This window comes from Ipomoea triloba, chromosome 13 (assembly GCF_003576645.1).
Source record: "Ipomoea triloba cultivar NCNSP0323 chromosome 13, ASM357664v1".
NCBI lineage: Eukaryota > Viridiplantae > Streptophyta > Magnoliopsida > Solanales > Convolvulaceae > Ipomoea > Ipomoea triloba.
Window position 1 is genome coordinate 20,555,796 of NC_044928.1, and position 20,141 is coordinate 20,575,936.

The 20,141-nt window shown below is 33.4% G+C and overlaps 1 protein-coding gene and 2 pseudogenes across 2 annotated transcripts; 1 reads left to right on the forward strand and 2 right to left on the reverse strand.

Moving 5' to 3' along the window:
• The first annotated feature begins 426 nt into the window (after positions 1 to 426).
• Positions 427 to 4,166, forward strand: LOC116001338 (annotated as a pseudogene).
• A 4,082-nt stretch (positions 4,167 to 8,248) lies between these two features.
• Positions 8,249 to 10,280, reverse strand: LOC116001047 (annotated as a pseudogene).
• Positions 10,281 to 12,818: 2,538 nt separating this feature from the next.
• On the reverse strand, positions 12,819 to 17,707 carry LOC116002674 (beta-1,3-galactosyltransferase 7-like). Of its 2 annotated transcripts, XM_031242839.1 has the most exons (12): positions 17,621 to 17,707; positions 17,421 to 17,454; positions 17,103 to 17,199; positions 16,829 to 16,887; positions 16,491 to 16,699; positions 16,317 to 16,380; positions 14,789 to 14,861; positions 14,578 to 14,698; positions 14,392 to 14,479; positions 14,171 to 14,296; positions 13,814 to 13,923; positions 12,819 to 13,321 (listed from the first exon to the last, which is right to left on the reverse strand). In XM_031242839.1, the coding sequence occupies exons 2-12, from the start codon at positions 17,435 to 17,437 to the stop codon at positions 13,173 to 13,175; spliced, it is 1,113 nt and encodes a 370-aa protein (XP_031098699.1). In that variant the 5' UTR covers positions 17,438 to 17,454; positions 17,621 to 17,707; the 3' UTR covers positions 12,819 to 13,172. The 2 variants fall into 2 exon arrangements, with proteins under 2 accessions (XP_031098699.1, XP_031098698.1); XM_031242838.1 differs by having other exon boundaries at positions 17,421 to 17,701.
• Positions 17,708 to 20,141: the final 2,434 nt, after the last annotated feature.

A 20,141-nucleotide genomic window follows, 5' to 3' on the forward strand; every position in this document is an offset into this window, starting at 1 on the left:
CATAAAAATATATCTACACAAATAAAGGCGGATCTAAAAATTTCTTTTGAGTGGTGAAATTATACAAAATATCAAAATATAATGTCTACCACGAATAAATCATACATGTGCTAAAAATAAGGATAACTTAGGTGTATTGATCTATTTTGAATTTTGATTTTTTTTTTTAAAAAAAAAGATAATTTAAAGATAATACATTTTACTTAGTAAAAGGAGATATTATTTAAATAATATTTAAATATTTTTGTTATCAATATGTTAGTTAGCTACCTACTTCAATTCTTTCTTATAAATAGGGTAATCCTAAAACAAAAATTTCATTCCAAACCTTTCTTATTCCAATATTTCTTTGTAAAATGGCATCTTTACTCACTAGCTTCATTGGCCTTGCTCTCACTATATCTTTTTGTTATTTACCATTTCACGATGCTTTACAAGTTAGATAATCGTGCTCTAAAAATTAATGGTCAGAGAAAACTTATCATTTCTGGTTCCATTCACTATCCTCGTAGCACGACTCAAGTATTTCTCAATTTTGTTATATACTCTATTAAAAAAGATTTAATGTATTTTGTATTGTTAATATCTTAAATTTGGTTATTATTTATACAGATGTGGCCTTCCTTGATCAAAAAGGCAAAAGAGGGTGGTATCAACACCATAGAAACTTATGTTTTTTGGAATGCTCATGAGCCAAGTTATCGTGAGGTTTGAACTAAAATTGTTAATAAATGTTTTTATTAATTTGGAAATATGTGTATATATATATTGTTAACTTTTACATAATATTGCAGTATGACTTTTCGGGAAATAAAAATTTGATACAATTTCTCAAGGCAATAAAAAATGAAGGGCTTTATACTATGCTGAGAATAGGTCCATACGTCTGTGCAGAATGGAATTTTGGGTAAATGTCAAGCTTGATCTTTGCTTCATAAAGATTATAAAATTTTTCAGCTTTTAAAGTCTTGTAACTTTTCACCTTATTATTACTATTAAATTTCAGAGGATTTCCTGTGTGGTTACACAACATGCCGAACACCACTTTCAGAACCAATATTCATGGTATTATTATTATTATTATTATTATTATTATTATTATTATTATTTTCTCCCTTTCACATGGGAGTGTAAATCGGGTGCCACTAGACCACAAGGTCTTTGGCATTATTATTATTATTATTATTATTATTATTATTATTATTATTATTATTGCATTTCATGATTTTAAAAATTATTCCCTACTCAGAGGGAGATGGGGATCCTCACCAAGAAAATTGTAGACATGGTAAAAGGAGAGAAACTTTTTGCCAGTCAAGGGGGAAATATTATCCTTGCCCAGGTAATGTTGCCATTTTTCTGATTTTTAAATTTTTAATTTTTTATTTAATAATTTTCACCTAGAACGTAAATATTTATTATTAAAATTTCTTTTTAAATTTCAGATTGAAAATGAGTATGGAAATATTATATCGCACTATGGAGATGAAGGAAAGAAATATATAAATTGGTGTGCGGATTTTGCTCTTTCTCTAGATATTGGAGTGCCTTGGATAATGTGCCAGGAGGATGACGCTCCAAAAACTATGGTAATTTTTTATTTTTAAATTTTTTTTAGTAATTATATTTAATTTAATTTTCATGAATTGGTTCAAAATGCAGATTAATACCTGCAATGGATTTTATTGTGATCAATTCTGGCCTAAGAACAATAACCCTAAATTCTGGACTGAAAACTGGAGTGGCTGGTTAGTATATACTTTTAAATTTATTTATTTTATATATGTAATTAATTAAGAATTTAATTGCATTAATAATTTTGATTCTTTAATGTGTAAGGTTTAAGAGTTGGGGTGATAGAGATCCTCACAGACCTGCTGAAGATCTTGCATTTGCTGTTGCTCGTTTTTTCCAATATGGTGGATCTCTACAAAACTACTATATGGTACGATATTGTGCTTTATTGCTCTACTCTTATTTTCTGATTTTCAGATTTAACCTACTTTTTCATCTTTAGTATCATGGTGGAACAAACTTTGGGAGGACATCGGGTGGACCATACATTGCCACAATATATGACTACAATGCTCCCCTCGATGAATATGGTAAAGTTTTAATTAATTACTAGACTCCAATTTGATCTCAACTTGACTTCCCCATCATTGATAATACTATTGTGGGAATGGTTTAGGCAATGTGAACCAACCAAAGTGGGGGCATCTCAAGGAACTCCATAACCTCTTATATTCTTTGGAGGATGTACTTTTGCATGGCAATGCAACCAACACTAACTATGGAAGGATGATGTCGGTAAGTGTTATAATTCATTATTATATTTAATTTGTTCAAATTTCATGAATCTAATGACATCATTCTATATTATGTTTTTCAGTCAACAGTGTACGAGTGTAAGGGGAAAAGGATATGTTTCTTAGGAAATGCGAACGATAAAGATGACATATCCATCACCTTTGAAGGCAGGAATTATACCACTCCTGCATGGTCTGTCACAATCCTCCCTGACTGCAAAACTGAAGTTTATAATACAGCCCGGGTGAGTAACTTATTATAAAGACATCAATCTAGTACAATATTCATGAATGTAACTAATAATTTGAATGTATTTTATTGACATTTTTTTTGGTTGTAGGTTAATGTTCAAACAACTGTGATGGTGAAGAAGTTGAGTGAAGGGCCATTGAAATGGTCATATAGACCTGAAACTGTTATGCATCTCAAGTATGGTGACAAAGATCAAAGCTCAGTATTGATAGATGCTCGTGATGCCAAACAACTGTTCGATCAGAAAGTTGTAACAAATGATACTACCGATTACTTGTGGTACATGACAAGGTATGTATATTTGGCAAATAATTATCATAGTTTTTTTTTTTTGGTTATAGGATTGATCACTAATTGATTAGTTTGTTTTAATTTGTTCAGTTTCAAGATAGATGAGAACAATCCAATTTTGGGTCAAGAGCTTACTCTTGAAGTTAATACCAAAAGCCATGTCCTCCCTGCCTTTTTTAACAAGAAGTACATAGGTTCTCAGTGGGCTCAAGATGGAAAGTTTGAATTTTCATTCGAAAGGAATGTGAAAATTCGAGAAGATATCAATACAATTTCTTTACTTAGCGAGACCGTCGGCCTACCAGTAAGAGTTTTTTCATTACAACTATCAATTTTTTAAATAATCTTTTTATTTTCTTTTTCCTAATTCCTCTTGTGTTTTCTTTGTTGGTAGAATTATGGAGAATATTTGGAAAAAGTAGGACAAGGAGTTCTTGGACCAGTTAAGATAGTTGAACCAAATGGCGAAGGGCTAGATTTATCAAAGAACACATGGACATATATGGTCGGAATACATGGAATTTCTAAAGGAATTTTTAAACTTGATGACCACAATAAGTTAACGTGGCACAAATCTGACTTCCAAACAGACAGGATGTTTATTTGGTACAAGGTAACTTAATTAATCCATACAATTACATACATTATTCCTCCGACCCCTCTATTCTCAACACACAAATTTAAAAAACCGTTGTGTTTATTTTGTTGTAGACATTCTTTAAAACCCCAGCAGGCGAAGACCCAGTGGTGTTGGATTTGAGAGGAATGGGGAAGGGAGTTGCATGGGTGAATGGGCATAACATTGGTAGATATTGGCCATCCTTCCTTGCCAAAGCCGATGGGTGCCCTAAATGTGACTATCGTGAGAACTATGGTGGATCAAAATGTGTGACCGGTTGTGGAAAACCTTCACAAAGATGGTACCATGTTCCACGTTCCTTCCTCCTAAGTAAAGGGAACAACAACCAATTGGTTTTGTTCGAAGAGATGGGCGGTGATCCTCGAGAGGTTAGGGTGCAAACCGTGACAGTAGGAACCATATGCGCCAATGTAGAAGAAGGAAAAACATTGGAATTGTGTTGCCAAGGTGGGGGCAGAAAGATCTCGAAGATCAACTTTGCTAGCTTTGGTGAACCAAAAGGTAGTTGTGCTCCTTTGAAACAAGCCCTTGTGATGCCACCAATGCGATGCCAGTGATTCAATCGGCTTGTGTGGGGAAGGAGAAGTGTAGTCTCCATGTTTCTGAAGCCCTTTTCCCAACCACGACCTGCAAATCCAAAATCAGAAGGCTTGCCATTGAAGCTACTTGTTAGTTAGTTGATTGTGCTATGGTTAGTGTGTTGCTTAGATTAGATTGGTTGGTTTTATGTTTAGATTTTAGCTAGATTAGATTAGATTAGATTGGTCGTTATATATTTTAATTCAAATAAATAAAAATTACTAGTTAATTAAATTCAATATTTTCTCCATTTCGATCAATTCCGTTATGAGGTCATATGGCTTCTCAGTACACTGAGACCTATTTATTATTGAGATAAGCTTTTTCGTATGGCAGGGCCTATTTTTGAATTTTGGTGGCTCTGTTTTTATAAATAAATGAGGTCCTACTAAAAGTATAAGCCCAATTTTTAAAATCAATACGTAAAATATATGATTTTTATGAATTATCTATGCAGATTCAGGACTTGAGACATTATCTATGCCGTGTTGAGGAAACAGAATGGTTTTGTCATACTCAATTAATTATTAGGTCATAATTATGAGAAGTGATTTTGGATAAAATTGATGTGTTTTAGGATTAATTGTAGATTTTTTTTTTATTTCTTAAGTAGTTAGGTCAAAGATAAATATTAGGCACTCTACAAATTGAGGGCATGTGCTATTGCCTATCTTACACCGCCCTAAAATCCGACCATGTCGTATGGCATAAAAAAGTTTCCAAACAAGACCATGCCGACATATATTTGACTCATAAGAAAGTATTGCCAAAATGCACCCTATGAGCTTACAATTCTTCCCTTAGCATTTTATTCCCATGAATTCTAGTGAGACTTTGAAATATGTGGTTTGTAGGGGTAAAAGTTAGAAAAGTCATATAATTTAGAACTAAATTTTGATGAAAATATACTCTTCAACTTCATGAAGAACATATCTGCTTTCATGCATTCCAGTATTAGTATGTCCAGTGCGCTATAGATGTGGACTGCAAATGAGATCTCTGTCTCTAGTACCAGATAATGCATATATTTCTTTCCTATAATAACCCTTTTTCTACTATTATATATTAAGAATAGGAAAAAGTGTCACATAGGCTATTGAATTTGTAGCTTTTGTGTAATTGGGCCATTGAACTTAAAAAGTGTGCAATTCAATCATCAAACAAGCAAAGTTTGTGCAATTTGATCATTTTTACAAAAAAATTTAATTCAATTTGAGTTAAAAACGTTTTAATATTAACACCCAACTAGTATGGTAGAAGAAAATGCCACTTTTAATACATATATGTTAGTAATATAATTGGATTTTACCAGAAAATTTTTGTAAAAATGGTGCAATTGCACAAATTTTGTTTGTTTGATTGTTGAATTGCACACCTTTTAAGTTTAATGGCCCAATTGCACAAAAGCGATAAGTTCAGTGGCCTATTTGACACTTTTTCCTTAAGAATATTATTATGTCTCCAACTTAAGATTTTGAAATCCTAAAATTCCTATAAAACTTAGGTGATCCCACCTTTGCTAAATTAATTCTAAACCCCACAGGACCTGCTTCAAGAGCCACTGCAGAGGTAAATCGCAATGCAGAAGGGATCTGATTTAGACCTTCCATCATCTTTGGACCTTTTTCTCATACATGTTTCCAGCGGTTCCCCTTAAATTGCAGTCTCCAATCATGACCTTTAAGTCAGGTGACGAACCAACTACGCTAAACCCGGCGCGAAGGCATTCCTATTATTATTTGCATTATGTCAAGATAATATTCCATCAATTATTATGCGTATATTTTCGACACTTGAATGCCCCAGGCATGGAGCATGGATGCACTTGTCAAATGAACCGTTCTGTTTTGCCCTTTGTTATGCGTTTATTAATCCTCCTTGAATAACTATATCTTATATTCCATTTTTAAATTTTTATTTCTATGCTAGCACTCTTTCATTTTATATCATCTGGGACAATATTATCTACGGAGTACGGAGTATAATTTATTTAAAATACACCCTTACCTCTCACAAAAATGGATTTTAAAAAAGTGAAAAAATAATATTTTTTTAACTCTTAGAAAAGGAAGAAAATATGAAAATTTAGTTATTAATTTCATATTCGGGTTATTGGTAAGGTGCACATGTTTGGGGTCTCTACATTCTTGACACCACAAGGCTAGAGTCGATGGCCTGTTCCAGTGCTATCACCCCTTTGGATGCTCATTGTCGTTTGGGGTCATCCTTCTCTTCCATTGTTAAAGACATTGTGTCCTCAATTTCGGAGTTTGTCCTCTTTACCTTGTGAGTCATGTGAATTTTCTAAGCACCATCGCGTGCATTTGAGTCCTAGAGTCTACAAACGTGCAACTGCTCCTTTTGAGTTAAGTACATTCTGATGTATGGGGACCGTGTTCGATGACCTCTAAACTTGGGTTTAAGTGTTTTGTTACATTTACTGATGATTTTTCTTGTATGACGTGGTTATATCTGATGAAGAGTCATTCTGAATTGTTTGGTTTGTTTCATGGGTTTTGTGCTGAAATTGAAACCCAATTTGGGGCGCCGTTAAAATCTTACGCAATGATAATGCTAAAGAATATTTTTCATTCACTTTTTGCCTATTATATGCTTCAGAAGGGTATGTTACATAAGTCATCTTGTGTCGACACACCTCCCCAAAATGGGGTGACTGAGCGCAAAAATAAGCATCTCCTCGAGACTGTGAGGGCCTTGTTTTAGAAGGGGGTTCCCAAGCAATTTTGGGCTGATGCTGTTTCCACAACCTATTTCTTAATCAATCGCATGCCCTCCACAGTCTAGAATGGGAAAACTCCATTCCATTGTCTCTATCCATCAAAGCCTTTATGACCTACGTGTATTTGGTTGTGCATGTTTTGTTCGGAATGTTCGTCCCAATGTCCACGAGTTATATCAAAAGTCTTTAAAGTGTGTCTTTCTTGGTTATTTTCGTGTGCAAAGGAGTACAGATGTTACTCTCCTGAGCTTAATAGGCACCTTGTATCCATTGATGTGGCTTTTCATGAGGACTAGGTTGTGTATTCTCTTTATATTCTTCTTTCAATTGTTTTTTATCGTGGTAATAATTATTTATTTAATTTAATTCGTTACTTTCCGCCATAAACAAAAACTGAAATATATTATTTTTACAATCATCAACCTAAAAAATTTGGATGTCATACTAAAATTATCATCAGGATATCAATGAAAGTTTGCAAGAGAAAGAGTTTACCTATAACTAAAATTAACGTCTCAATCATGTGTATAAGGAAAACCTATAAATTAATATTTTATAGTTTCATTGCATAATTTTTTAATTACTTTTCATCAATATTAGGAATTACAATATAAACATATCACTTATAACCAAAAACAAAAAAAGTTAATTTTTACCGACTCATAAATTTTAAACAAAATCGCATTAAGAATTAATTTATTTTAATATGAAATTGTTAATACACGATACCTATGTACAATAATACCCACCTATACTATTTTTTTTTTTATCACAAGTTCAAAATATTCATTCAATCATATTAAAAATAATTAATTCTATTTTATATAAATTTTCACATTTTAAAAAACTATATTAGTTATCTACTTATTTTAATTTTCACACTGGACATTAGTTTAATTGCGCAATGCCTATATTATAACTAGTATATTAAAATATAGTACGGGGTAATATATAGTATAGTTACCAAAGAAAACTGTTCTTAATGCTTTATTCAAATTTTAGAGTGACATTAACATATGGGATTACAAAAACTGTAAGCAGATGCTTAGATCAAATTGTCACATTTTTTTTTTTTCAAATCCTCACATTACTTAAAAATCTGGAAAAAAAAAAATGACATCCTAAAAAATATAACAAAGTTTTTTACATTACTCAAGGGAAATCTCACATTCTTAGAAACGGGGAAAAACAATCCTTCGAGTTGCTAGAGTTTGCAAAAACTGAGATCCTCAAAAATGTAACAAAAATTTTCAAGTGTGAAGAATACCATAATTACTCAAGACTTCTCAGTGCCAGCACATTTTGTCACAGGAAGGTTAAACTCAATAGCCTATGCTTCATTGCTTTGCTTTTTCTTACATGTGAATAGGTGATTGGTAATAGACATAATTATCACAAACCTTATTGGAAGATTTGACCAAATCAATGAGCTGAGGTTGTTTGTAATTGTATATTACTATGTATGATGCAAATTCAGTACCTAATAAGCAATTTTACTTTGTTTAATACAGAAACGCGCAATAAAATCCTGGAAACAAGGAAAAATGAGAGCTGGTAGATGAGGAATGCAGAAAGAGAAATGAAATTAGAATTTCTGCAACTGCATGCCACAAGGCATAGTTTTAGTGATCATAAAATATATAGTAAAGTCACCACATCACTGACCTGGGATAAAACCTTCCTCATTTTGCATTTCTTACGGGTTCAACTCCTCATTAGCCTTCCTCAGGAATTCATCCCAACCACTTCCCGGACTGGTATCTAAGTAATCTCGAGGAACTGCAGTCTTCAAGCCAGGTCGAACTCCACATTGGTTCTCTACAATTCTAAAATCCAACTCATTTCCCCCTTCTTCCAATTCTTCCCAAGTAAAGAGCAGCGGCAAGGTAAAAGCACCCCATGGGTTAAAATCTAAAAGCTTGATCCGGTGATCCAGTGTAACATATATATCAAATGTGTAACTCTTTGACTCAAATTTGCTCTTCACCTTAGCACAGAAAAAACTTTGGATCGCTGTTTTCAGCTCATACTTCCTCTCAATGAGAGAAGGATAAAACCCAGTGACCTCACGTTGGGAAACCCCTACCAGAACCATATTTCGCACAAAGCAACGGAACTCCATCTCCGGATGCAAGGAAGGGTACCATTTGCGAAGAGCAAGAACAAACTTAGGAGGCCTAGAAATTGTCTTGTTGCTGCAGGAATCATATGCATGACAAAGATCATGGACTAAGGAATCTGATGATTTGAATAAAAGTGCAATCTCACTGAAAGATGTGCACTTGAGGTTCCCCGTAGAACTCATCCAAGCAGAATCTTTGGGTGAACTCCAATTAAGCTTAGGGAAGGCAGAACCCCCAAGAGATTGAATTGATTCCTTAACCTTCATCTCGAGTTCAGGGAATGAAGGGGGTGTTGGAGGTATTTCTGATTCATCTTCAGATCCTCCAGTAACTTCACAGTCCTCTTCATCTTCAGGTTTATGGATTCTATTGGGAAGGGCATCATTATCTTCTATGGAGAGGGGGAGAAGAAAGGGGCCATTATCATCAAGAAGGTACTCTATAAATGATTCTGGAAGATCAAGGATTTCAGTTTTTATGGAGTCAGATTTGAATTTTGGGTACCACTCCTGGATCTGGCATCTATTAACTTCAACTTCCTCCATTTTCTGCTTCAGATAGGAATGAACGAATCCTGCTTGAATTAGTGAAAGAAAGTTACGAATGTTTCAACTTTCTCATAATATGTTTGAAACAGAGATCGCAAAATTTTTTAAGAATAGCACTGGTGAGGGGTGAAATTAAAGCAATTTAAATACAAAGATGCATACTAGAAACTTTGAAACTACCTCTGCTAAATGAACTCTCAAAAGTAGATTTTTGTTTCAAATTTTTTCAGTGACTAAACCACAAAACAAATTTCATATCAATTAATAAATAATCATGACACATTATAAATTACATTATAATTATAAATATCAAAATTTAATATCGATCGCATACTAGCACACATTATAAATTTATCAATTCAAAAGTCACAAATCAGTATCACAATTATGATAAATGGTGACAATTTTGGGATAATTTTAGGATTTACATTTCACAAACCAAAATCATAATCCACTGTCTACTTATCACAATGGACAACTATGATATTCAAAATTAACAAGTTCGCAATCAAGCAATTATTATAAACTTATAATAAAATCCCATAGAAAGTTGAGGGGCTTAGGGTTTGAAGTTCGGACCAGTCACCGAAGAAGAGTGAGATGGAAGTGCTGCCGGACGAAGTCGACAACGACGGAGAGCTTGCTGACGGCGGAGGCGCGGAGCTGCTGCTACCTACGGACTTCGATGAAGGCGTCAACAGCGGCGAACTGAAAGGTGCACGGCTGCTTGCTGTGGCGACCGGCACCTGGCGTGAAGGGGCGAATGGTTGAGAACAGAATGCGTGCTGAAGGTCTGATTGTGTGAAGGCCCAAGGGAGAAGGTTTATAAGCTTATTTTAGCTTTAATTAGTACCCTAAGGTTTTTGAATTGGTAACTAAGTATTACATAATGTATGTATATCAAAAGTTTTAATTTGTAAACTTTATATTGTTAAATACGGACATTAATATTAACATTATGACCATTCAAGGTGATGTTCTTTAACACCCATCATATTTATTACTTTCCTTTATCTACAATTTACAATCTACATTTACATCTAAAATATTCTGTTAATTATTTAGACTATGTTTGACAAACCTAACTGAAAAGATAGCTGAAAGCTGAAAAGCTATGAAATCTGAAGAGTTGTTAAGTTAGTTGTTATGCCTAAAAGTATTTGGTAAAATTAGCTTTATGATAAGCTAATAAATGTAAAAAGACTAAAAAGGACATCTTCATAAAATTTAAATAGTTTTAAATTTAAATAGGTTTGTTTACATATTAAAATATAAAATAATGAAATCAATATATTTTAATAAAATATAGAGTAAGAACATATATTTGAAAATATATAAAGTAAAACAAAATGTTTATAATTTATAAAATTAGTTCATACAAAAATTATTATTCAAACACAAATGTCAAATTTAAATTATATCAAAATATATTGAAGAGAAAAGGCCAAAAGAGTTTTAATTGGGAGGGGTAAAAGATGTCATTTATTTAAAATAATAAGGATAAAGATAGAAAAAAGTTAATAAGCTACTAACTTAATTTTGAAAATCTACCTAAGGTAGCGTTTAAAAATAAGCTCTTATTTTAAACCACTAACTTATTTTGGGAGCATTACCAAACAGAGCTTATAGCTTATTAGTAGCTTAAAATAAGCTATAAGCTCCTAAATAAGCTCTGCCAAACACAGCCTTATTATTTTTAACTTACTCATTAATTTATATAAAAAAAAGTTGAACTTTATCTCAATCAGGGTTAACATAATTGTTAAACATATACTACAAATATGTTAAAATGTATTAAAAAATATACAATATAAAAGTTAACATAAACTTTAGTCAAATAATTAGCACGACAGTTGAGCATCAAAGATGATAAATCAGGAACCGTGAAAATCATTTTCTTGCATTAAAAAAAAAAACAGATTTAAGTTAAGTTTTTTTTCGTTTAATTAATCTTCTTTTTATCACATAAAACAAGAATCAATATTTCAATTATGTTTTTGCATTATTGGAATGATTTAAGTCATTATGATATTAATATTTTTTGTATATATTTCTTTTTACAAATATTGTACATTACTTTACAAATATTGTACTATTTCGTTTTGATCGTACAAAATTGTACTTACATCATTGTCAGATCTGCGCGACCTAAATACAACTACACCTGGACTCTAAAACGGTAAGACCATTTTCCAAAGGATTGATAGTGTTGATATCCACTAGCTCCAATTGAACAAGTTTACACATCATTCTCGAAATTTTATTAATGCATGAAAACTTCTAAAGAAATAACAATATCTATTGTAACCATATATTTTAAATTATTTATTATCATCCTCTATTGACAACAATTGTAGCAATTGTCATTGACAAACTCCCAAAACAATTTGTCTCAACAACGAAAGGAAATAAAAAAGGAATAAGGGTCAAATAGGTCATTGAACTACCCACCAAAATATAATTAGGCCGTTGAACTAAAAAAACAATGCAATTGAGTCCCTAAACTACACAAATTCATGCAATTTAATCCAAAATGACATGTTTTACCTTATGTACTAGTTATCCATATGAAAAATAATATTTTAAAATAATTTTAAATATAATAATTAATTAAAATTGAAATTAAAAATTAAAAAAAATACACAAGAACTGCCGTCAGGAGATGAATGGTCTCTGGCCGGCTTCGTCTCCATGGTCGGAGACGAAGACTTTCGCCTCCAACCATGGAGACGAGGACCTTCGTCTCTAGCCATGGAGATGAGGACCTTCGTCTCCATGGCCAGGAGAACCTTCATCTTCTGGCCATGGAGACGAAGGTCCGCCTCGTCTCCGGCCAAGGAGAATTGTTAATTTTCCTCCACTCTAGATCTCTTCTTACACTTGGAATTGAAGCATAGTGATGAGTGCTTATTTATTTATATTTTCCTCCACTTTAGGACGACGCACTTTAAGTACACAAACCATGCACCTTAAACCACAAACTACGCATCTTCAACAACTCATGCACCTTAAGCATACATATCACGCACCTTAAGCTTTAGGTTCACTCACCTTAAATTTCAATACTCACGCACCTTAAGCATACAGATCACGCACCTTAAGAAGGAAAATCACGCACCTTAAGAAGAAAATTACGTACCTAAGCCGCACAACTGCACGGGAGACACCCCACCGCACGAGAACTGAATTTATATTTATATATATATATATATATATACATAATATAATATAATATATTATGGCTTTAAAAAGCATCAGCACTGCCCTAACAAATACTATCCAACTTTGAAAAATTAAACTCAAAACATTCAAGTCTTGTTCAAAGACTCAGTTGGTAGAGGGTCATTTCATCTTAGAATTTTTATTGTCGAACGTGGAACCAGAAAAAATCACCACTGCACTTACAAATACTCAATAAACCCAAAATATTTGAATAACTCAATATTTGAATGTCTCCCATCACAAAGCTATAAGCTTTATCCTCCCCTCCCCCAAACCCACATCTAGGCAACAACAGATCTAATATCTACACCCAAATCTTGATCTCTCGCTTTCTGGTAATAAAGTTTAGTCAACAGCTATAATTCTTACATCATACATTGCATGCTGTGATCTATATATGCCCCCAAAGGCCTGAACTTGAATTACAGCTTCTTAGCTTGCCAGAAATCCCTGGTTGAACTAGAAGTCTAGAATAGGGCATTCCAGAGAGTTTCTTCACCCTCGCCACACATTTCATGCACAAACTTTATCTTCTCTACTGATTTGCAAATTCCACTGCAGCTCCAGTCGAAGGAAGCTACACATACATTGCCTGCCTGTGCCTTCCACTCACAGTCTGCAATGAACCAGCAAAAAGGGTGTATAAAAATCCAGCCATAATAAAGGGAGGACATAAGAAAAGCTCAGAAGAAAAGAATGAGGCTGTGGAGGTGAGTTTGGGATTTCTGTAAGGGTGCTTGCTCTCTCTCTCTGCTAGCCAAGGCTTAATTAAAAAAACAAAAATTTAGTTTTGAGTAAATATAATCTGCCAAAAGAGTGTTGCTCACTGCCAATCAGCACCATGCGGAGTTTTCATAGTGGATATGATCCGAATGGTGATCATTTGTTTGGTTGGTAAGAGAATAATACTAAAGGGTGAATTTTGCAGAAACTTCATTTGAAAAATTCCAATAAAATTCATCGGTATTGCAATTACACATTCTTCAGGTTTTCGGTTTCATGCCTTCTAATTTGAAATCACTCTACATTCCACATTTGAGCAAAACAATTCAAGTTTTCGATTGAATGCAACTTTTACTAATGTTAAATGTCAATATAAGAGAAATACCTGGTGGAGTTCCACAACACATAGTTCGTTCATCAATATGGTCAACTTCAAGACCAATGAACCAAGCACCCAGGGAAACATCTTCATTAGCATACTTGTGCAAGATTGGCCTACACTCGCAGTTACAAAAGCTTAAAATTTACAAGAATATTCAAGCAAACCGCAGAAACAACTTATTCAAGAATTTTGGTATCATATTGTTTGGCAAGCATTCAAGTTTTAAACATATATTTAGACGTAATGACAATCAGATGAAAATTTTTGCTCCAATAGCCATTTTGAGAAATTTAATTATATGTTTAAAGAATCCAGTTATCAATTTGGATCTTTAAAAAATTAATGAAACGAAAAGCTCACTGGTTGATTGAAATGTATGTAGCTAAATCCTTTGAAATGGCATAAATTTGCCCAGTAGCATGTCGAAAGTATTTGTTCCCTTCTTCTCCAAATTTCCAATACTCTGGTTCATGGTATTTGACATTCCTGACGAAGATAATCAAAGTTAATATATAACCTGAATGAATTACAGGAAAAGAAGTTAAAGAACATTACGAAGTGAAAGAAAAATGCCAAATTACTTTTGGGCAAGAACAGGTCCAGATTTCATACACCCAATGTAAACTCTGGGCTTCGACCGGTGGCGGCCAAGAGTTGCAGCAAGCATACCTGTAAGAATCACCCAATAAGATACAAGTTATATTTCCATTATGCCAAATCATAGGACTGTATAGAATTAAAATATATAAGCAGTGTAATGTGTGTACCCAAATTGACATGGACATCATCATCAACCTTGACATAGAAATCGGCATCCCACTTTGCAACAGCACTAGAAAAGAATATCTTGGTTTTTGCAGAAAGTTCGTGATATCCCTCAACGTGGTCCTGAAATATTGTGTGCATTGGCATGCAAATTTGTAATTATTCCAAAAATATAATCTTCCATAAGCAACATCCATTTGGAATGCAATTTACCAGCCTGAGAAAGTCTTTATGTTGAGCTTCTTCAGAATCAATAGCACGGTCCAGAATGCTATTAGATGTTGCACTGTGTTCATCAAAATAGATACTTGTCAATTCCTTCACATCCATCTAAGACCCCATTGAGAATATAATTTAGAATGCAAATCAGAAATTCCCAATAAGTTGAATATTTAGTTGAATGAGTCATACCATTTTCATACAATAATAAAACTGACAAGGGGACAAGGGAGAGGTAGAGACAGAGAATGCAAAACCATATAATTGCACAGATCACCAAGAATGTGAAGTGAATTCCCTTTGGTAAATTTATGAAAAACAATGAGCATTTGACTGGCATTCCCTGCTTAAAACCATAGATTTGTAATTGATTACTGCAGTAATTTTCAAAATACTTTATGCCTTTACTGAAACATGAAATCAATTTCAGAAACTGAAGCTGTTGAGTTACTCAATCAGAAAACTTCTAGAGGACAATGGCAAGATATCAAATTCATTTTTCCTTATGGTACATTAACACTTCACCAAGTATTTTTTGTGACACAGGTAAAATCTCAGGCCTTGAAGGTGCTTGAATTGGCAAAGAGAAGTATTGACCAGTTGCTTCTTGATATGTGTACAAGATTGGAATATGACACTAGGACACTAGGTACACTAGTGGTAAGCCAGTAAATGTTGGACTTGGCAAAGGTAGAACAACAATTTGAACAGACTTGAATATTCTACAGGGAGCACTGTTAACTGGTAGACTAACTAGGGGAAGATAGTTAGGAATAGAAGGAGCTTGTAGTTGGGGCCATAAGGCTATGAGGCAGGAGGGTTTAAAGAGAGGACTAGTAGCCCTAATATTTTGAAATAATGAACTGTAAGACAGACAAGGTAATTGCTTGATGAAAAGTAGAAAAATTATTTCATGTTTGCAAGGTACCAAAGGTTGACCTGGTAAGCCCTATAGTTTTCCCAAGAGATTTAATGGTTCAGGATTATAATGTAAGAAATTTTCTATCAAGTAGGGTGATGAACAGTTCAAGAGAAATGTTTGTAGTCCGACAAAGAACAAAAAGGTGCAAGAAAGTTGGGGACACTGATTATTTACCCCTTTTATTCCAGCTATTGTTTAATGCACAAGAACCAGATCTGTCATCTGACTCTTTGTCCAAGCCAAGGAAGCTTCAATAACAATTGTGAGGTGGTGCAGTAACATTTAAATGTTTCAGTTTGGTTTCCCCTTGAAAATCATAGGAGTAATTATTTCAATTAATATTTAATAGTTGTAGATAAATGGAAATATATGTGATGAACTGATAATAAAACTCTACTGATTTGTACGGGGATGAATAACAATCAAATTGGAACAGCTTTACTAACAGAGAATGCAAAGATATAGGCTCAAAGCCTTTAACTTTTTTGCAATTTAGACATCAGCAACCTGCCTAAACAAATTAACTGCCAAAAATACAATATACTGCTGAAGAGACTGACCATATGCCATATGGTGAAAAATTTTACAAAAGCAAAATACCTGTGCCCAATCATGAATCTGATAACAATCCCCTTCTCTTGCTCCAACTTGAGAAGCTTTTCCCCTAATCAGGCCACCAGAAACAACACATTTTCAAAACAAAGCAAGACCGATCCAAGATCTGTATTGAACATATTGAAATAACAAAATGTCGCCATCAAAAGCAATTAATACCTTGAGGCATCCAAGTTTCTCTCACAGAATCACGCCTCTTCCTACTACTGAAAGCAGTATTAATCCCAATAACAACAAATACTTTCTTCCTTGGAGGCCCATCTTGTGATTGAGGAGACTCATCAGACCCATCAGATTTCTTCATCTCCTGAGTACTCCTAGTAGCTGCCAACTCCATCTGAAGCATTGAAATTGACTTGTCCAGAGATCTAAACGCCATTCACACCCACCAAAAAATAAAAAGGAAAAAGAAACACCCATTTAAATAAATAAGAGCACAAGCATTTATTGCAGGTCAGAAAGGAGGAAGCATATACTGCTAGGAATTCAAGACTCACTGAATTGCTTCATGGGTTTTGTACACCTCTTGCATCACATCCTTTTCTTGTCCAGGTTTCTAGTGCACAGAACATTGAAAGATTCATATAAGCATGCACACCAACTAAAATCTACTATCAACTTCAATGCCAGGCAAGGAAAAAAAAAACACTCCAAAAAGATAGTAAACAAAAAAACAAGAATCTAAAACTCACTTCAAAATTCAGAAAGTAAAAAATTCAAAAAATAACAACTAGATTCAAAACATATTAATGTAGTAATCTTAATACAGACCTTCTTAGTCGTGCAGTCCTCAGAAATCACTTGCAATTCTTGGTCACGTCTGTGCTGAGCAATGAGCTGGTTGGTGGATTCCGGTGGGCCCCATAACCTGTTCGAAAAGCAGATCCATCAAAGCCATCAACAACAAAATCAAAACGCAAAAGCTCGAAACAAATTCAAAATTCAAAATTCAAAAAGACAAAAACCAATCAGAGTTGTCCAGCCAAAACAAATCCGAAATTGAACTAAAAAAACAGGTAAAAAGAATAAAAAATAAAGAATAAAAAGAAGAAGAAGAAGAAGATAGAAGCCATTGAGCTATAGTCAGACCTGTTTGTGTAAAGCATACCAAGGAAGAAGAAAGCAATGGAGAAAAGGGGTATCCATTTCGCAGATACTTTAGCGTTGTGCCTATTTCTCATTGCTTTCTTCTTCCTTCCGCGCCTATATACACACAAGACAAACGATATGTATATACGTATCTACGTGTAGGTCTTGTGTGTATATAGGTCTGGACCGAGCAGAGAAAGTACAGAGAGAGATCAAGAGGAAGGTGCAAGCTGGTGGGGAGGGGAGGGGAGGACGACGTGCAATAGGACGGTGATGGATTTGGAAATCTGGAATTTGATTTATACTAGTCTTTCCTCACTTTATTTTCTTATATTTATTATTATTTTAATGAAACTAAATTTTTTAAATATTTTAAATATATATATTGTTTTTGTATTTTATACAGTTTTTTTTTAAAAAAAAAACATAACTCAAAATGTTAAAAACAATAGTTTTAAGGCAAAAACTTGTGTGAGACGTCTCACGAATCCTTATTCTTGAGAAGGATCATATCAATGTAATACTTTTGAAAAAAATGTAATATTTTTACATTTATATTTAAAAGTATTACATTTTTATTTATAGGTAACAAACACTTGCCAACATTACTTAAGAAAAAATATAATATTTTTTTTATGAAAAATGTATTACTTTTATATCAAAATGTAAAAGTATTGCATTGTCCCCAAAAGTAACAAACAATTTATTCCTAATTAGTATTATATTTTTTGAAGGAAAATACTACTTGGACTCTCAAGTTCTACTCCCTACTTTTACTCCCTCACACAAATGTATTATATCACGAATCTTCACACAAGTGTGACCCTAGTTTAAAATATCAATTGTCAACTACTACGTAATGTGATAACATATTTACTATTCTAAATGGATTGTCACAGGATTAGATACTACCTTATAAAAATTATGAGTATTAAAAAAATATTATATTAATTTTAAGTTATAAAGAGCGTTATATTTCTCTCAAAATAACTTATAATTAATTTTTTCTCTTTTTTTTTTTTTGTTACTGAATATAGATCATATGATACAAATATATATTCTGGAATGCTAAGAATAATTTTCGAATTTAAAAGAAAACCTCTTAAAACAAAAGAGCAGCAAATATTGGAATAAACAAAGTAAAGATACAGAGAATGCTAATGTGGTTTCGTTGTCTGATGGCACGATGGGATTTTTTAAATAAATTTCTCTCTCTTTTTTTAAAAGAATTATTTTAGAAGTTATTTCACTAGACCCCAATAATATGAAAATATTCACACTGTACCCCTTATGCTTATATTTTTTTGAAAACCAACAAATGAATTTTTTTTCTTTTGATTGTGCAAAGGTATCCTCCAGCCGATAGTTAGAAGACTAATTATGCGTTCCAACGGTTAGCACACATGGGGATGGCCAAATGATTTGCTACATTCACATGGGTGAGGATCGAACCCCGATCTCAACCAACAAAGAGGTTATATTAGACTAGCAAAGTGTTCAAAAAAGGAGGTGGTACATCACACTGCCACTCCAAGCAGATAGAGTCAGCCCCCTCGGTCTTACTCTTTAGCCAACACGTGGGCAACTTGATTTTTATCTCTACAAATAAACTGGATCCTAAATCTCGATAGAAAATTGATTAACGGAGTACAAGACTGGAAAATTAAACCAATGTAAGAACGAGTTAAACTAGAGTAAGATAAACTAGAACAAAAAACAAAGCGGTCATAATCAATCCGAACATTTTCTAGTCCACGATTCTTCAGCCATGAGAGAGCTTCTCGTACCGCCATGACCTCTGCTAGAATAGGAACGTGTGGACATCACAAGGGGCCATTTGCCGTTGCAAGGTACCCCTTATGATTATACATTAGAGACACTATTGTATTTTTTTACCTTGTGGTCCAGTGGCACCGAATTACTCACTCATATGGAAGGTTGTGGGTTCGAGTCTCAGTAGAGGCGATATTGATTATTTGTGCTTCAATATGTTGAGAAAGTAGTTATGAATAATACATTGTAATAGAGTCAGTAGTATTAAAAAAAAAAAAAGAATTTTACATTCTTACCGAATTAATTAAAAAATTATTGGGATTGGAGTTGAAACTTTATTTATGAGTTTGGTAAAATGTTTTAATGTTGTTATTTATGACTACTTTAATCTCTTATTTATTAAGAAGTTGTAATTATTTATTTAATAGGATATATTAATTGATAAATCAGTTAGTAGTGTTTTACTTACTCTATCTAAAAATGTAATTAAATCCATGAATTGTGGAGTATTGATTCAAATTATAGGGGCAAAGTGATAATAATATAATTCTTTTTTTCCCCCTATAGCATTTGGTCGACTATAAATGAGGAATGTCTAGATACAGGGATTTTACAGAAAACAATGTTAGGCAGGAATGTTTGGTAAAATGTAAAGTACGGAGCAAGTCAAATGTTACTTCCATTATAGTTCCATAGAAGAGTCAACATAAGTTTTGTTAAGTTTGTTAATTCACTAATTGTAGGCTTGACGTCAACTACGAGGATTTTAGGACAATCCCCAGTTGAATTATATCTTTGTTATGTGTACATAGGAATTTTCTCAAAAGCTCTCCCTCCCCCCTCCCCCCTCCCCCTTCTAACACAGGGTTTAAATGTTTAATAAGACTCAAAGTATATGAGTATTTATGAAATTTGCGGAACTTATTGCAAAACTTCATAGAAATAGTT

Coding starts and splice junctions, on each gene's coding strand:
- LOC116002674 (XM_031242838.1), bottom strand. CDS start 17,512: ATGAGAAATAGGCACAACGCTAAAGTATCTGCGAAATGGATACCCCTT. Junction 16,888..17,102: donor AGGACTGCACGACTAAGAAG/GTCTGTATTAAG, acceptor TCTGTGCACTAG/AAACCTGGACAAGAAAAGGA. Junction 14,699..14,788: donor ATAAAGACTTTCTCAGGCTG/GTAAATTGCATT, acceptor ACAATATTTCAG/GACCACGTTGAGGGATATCA.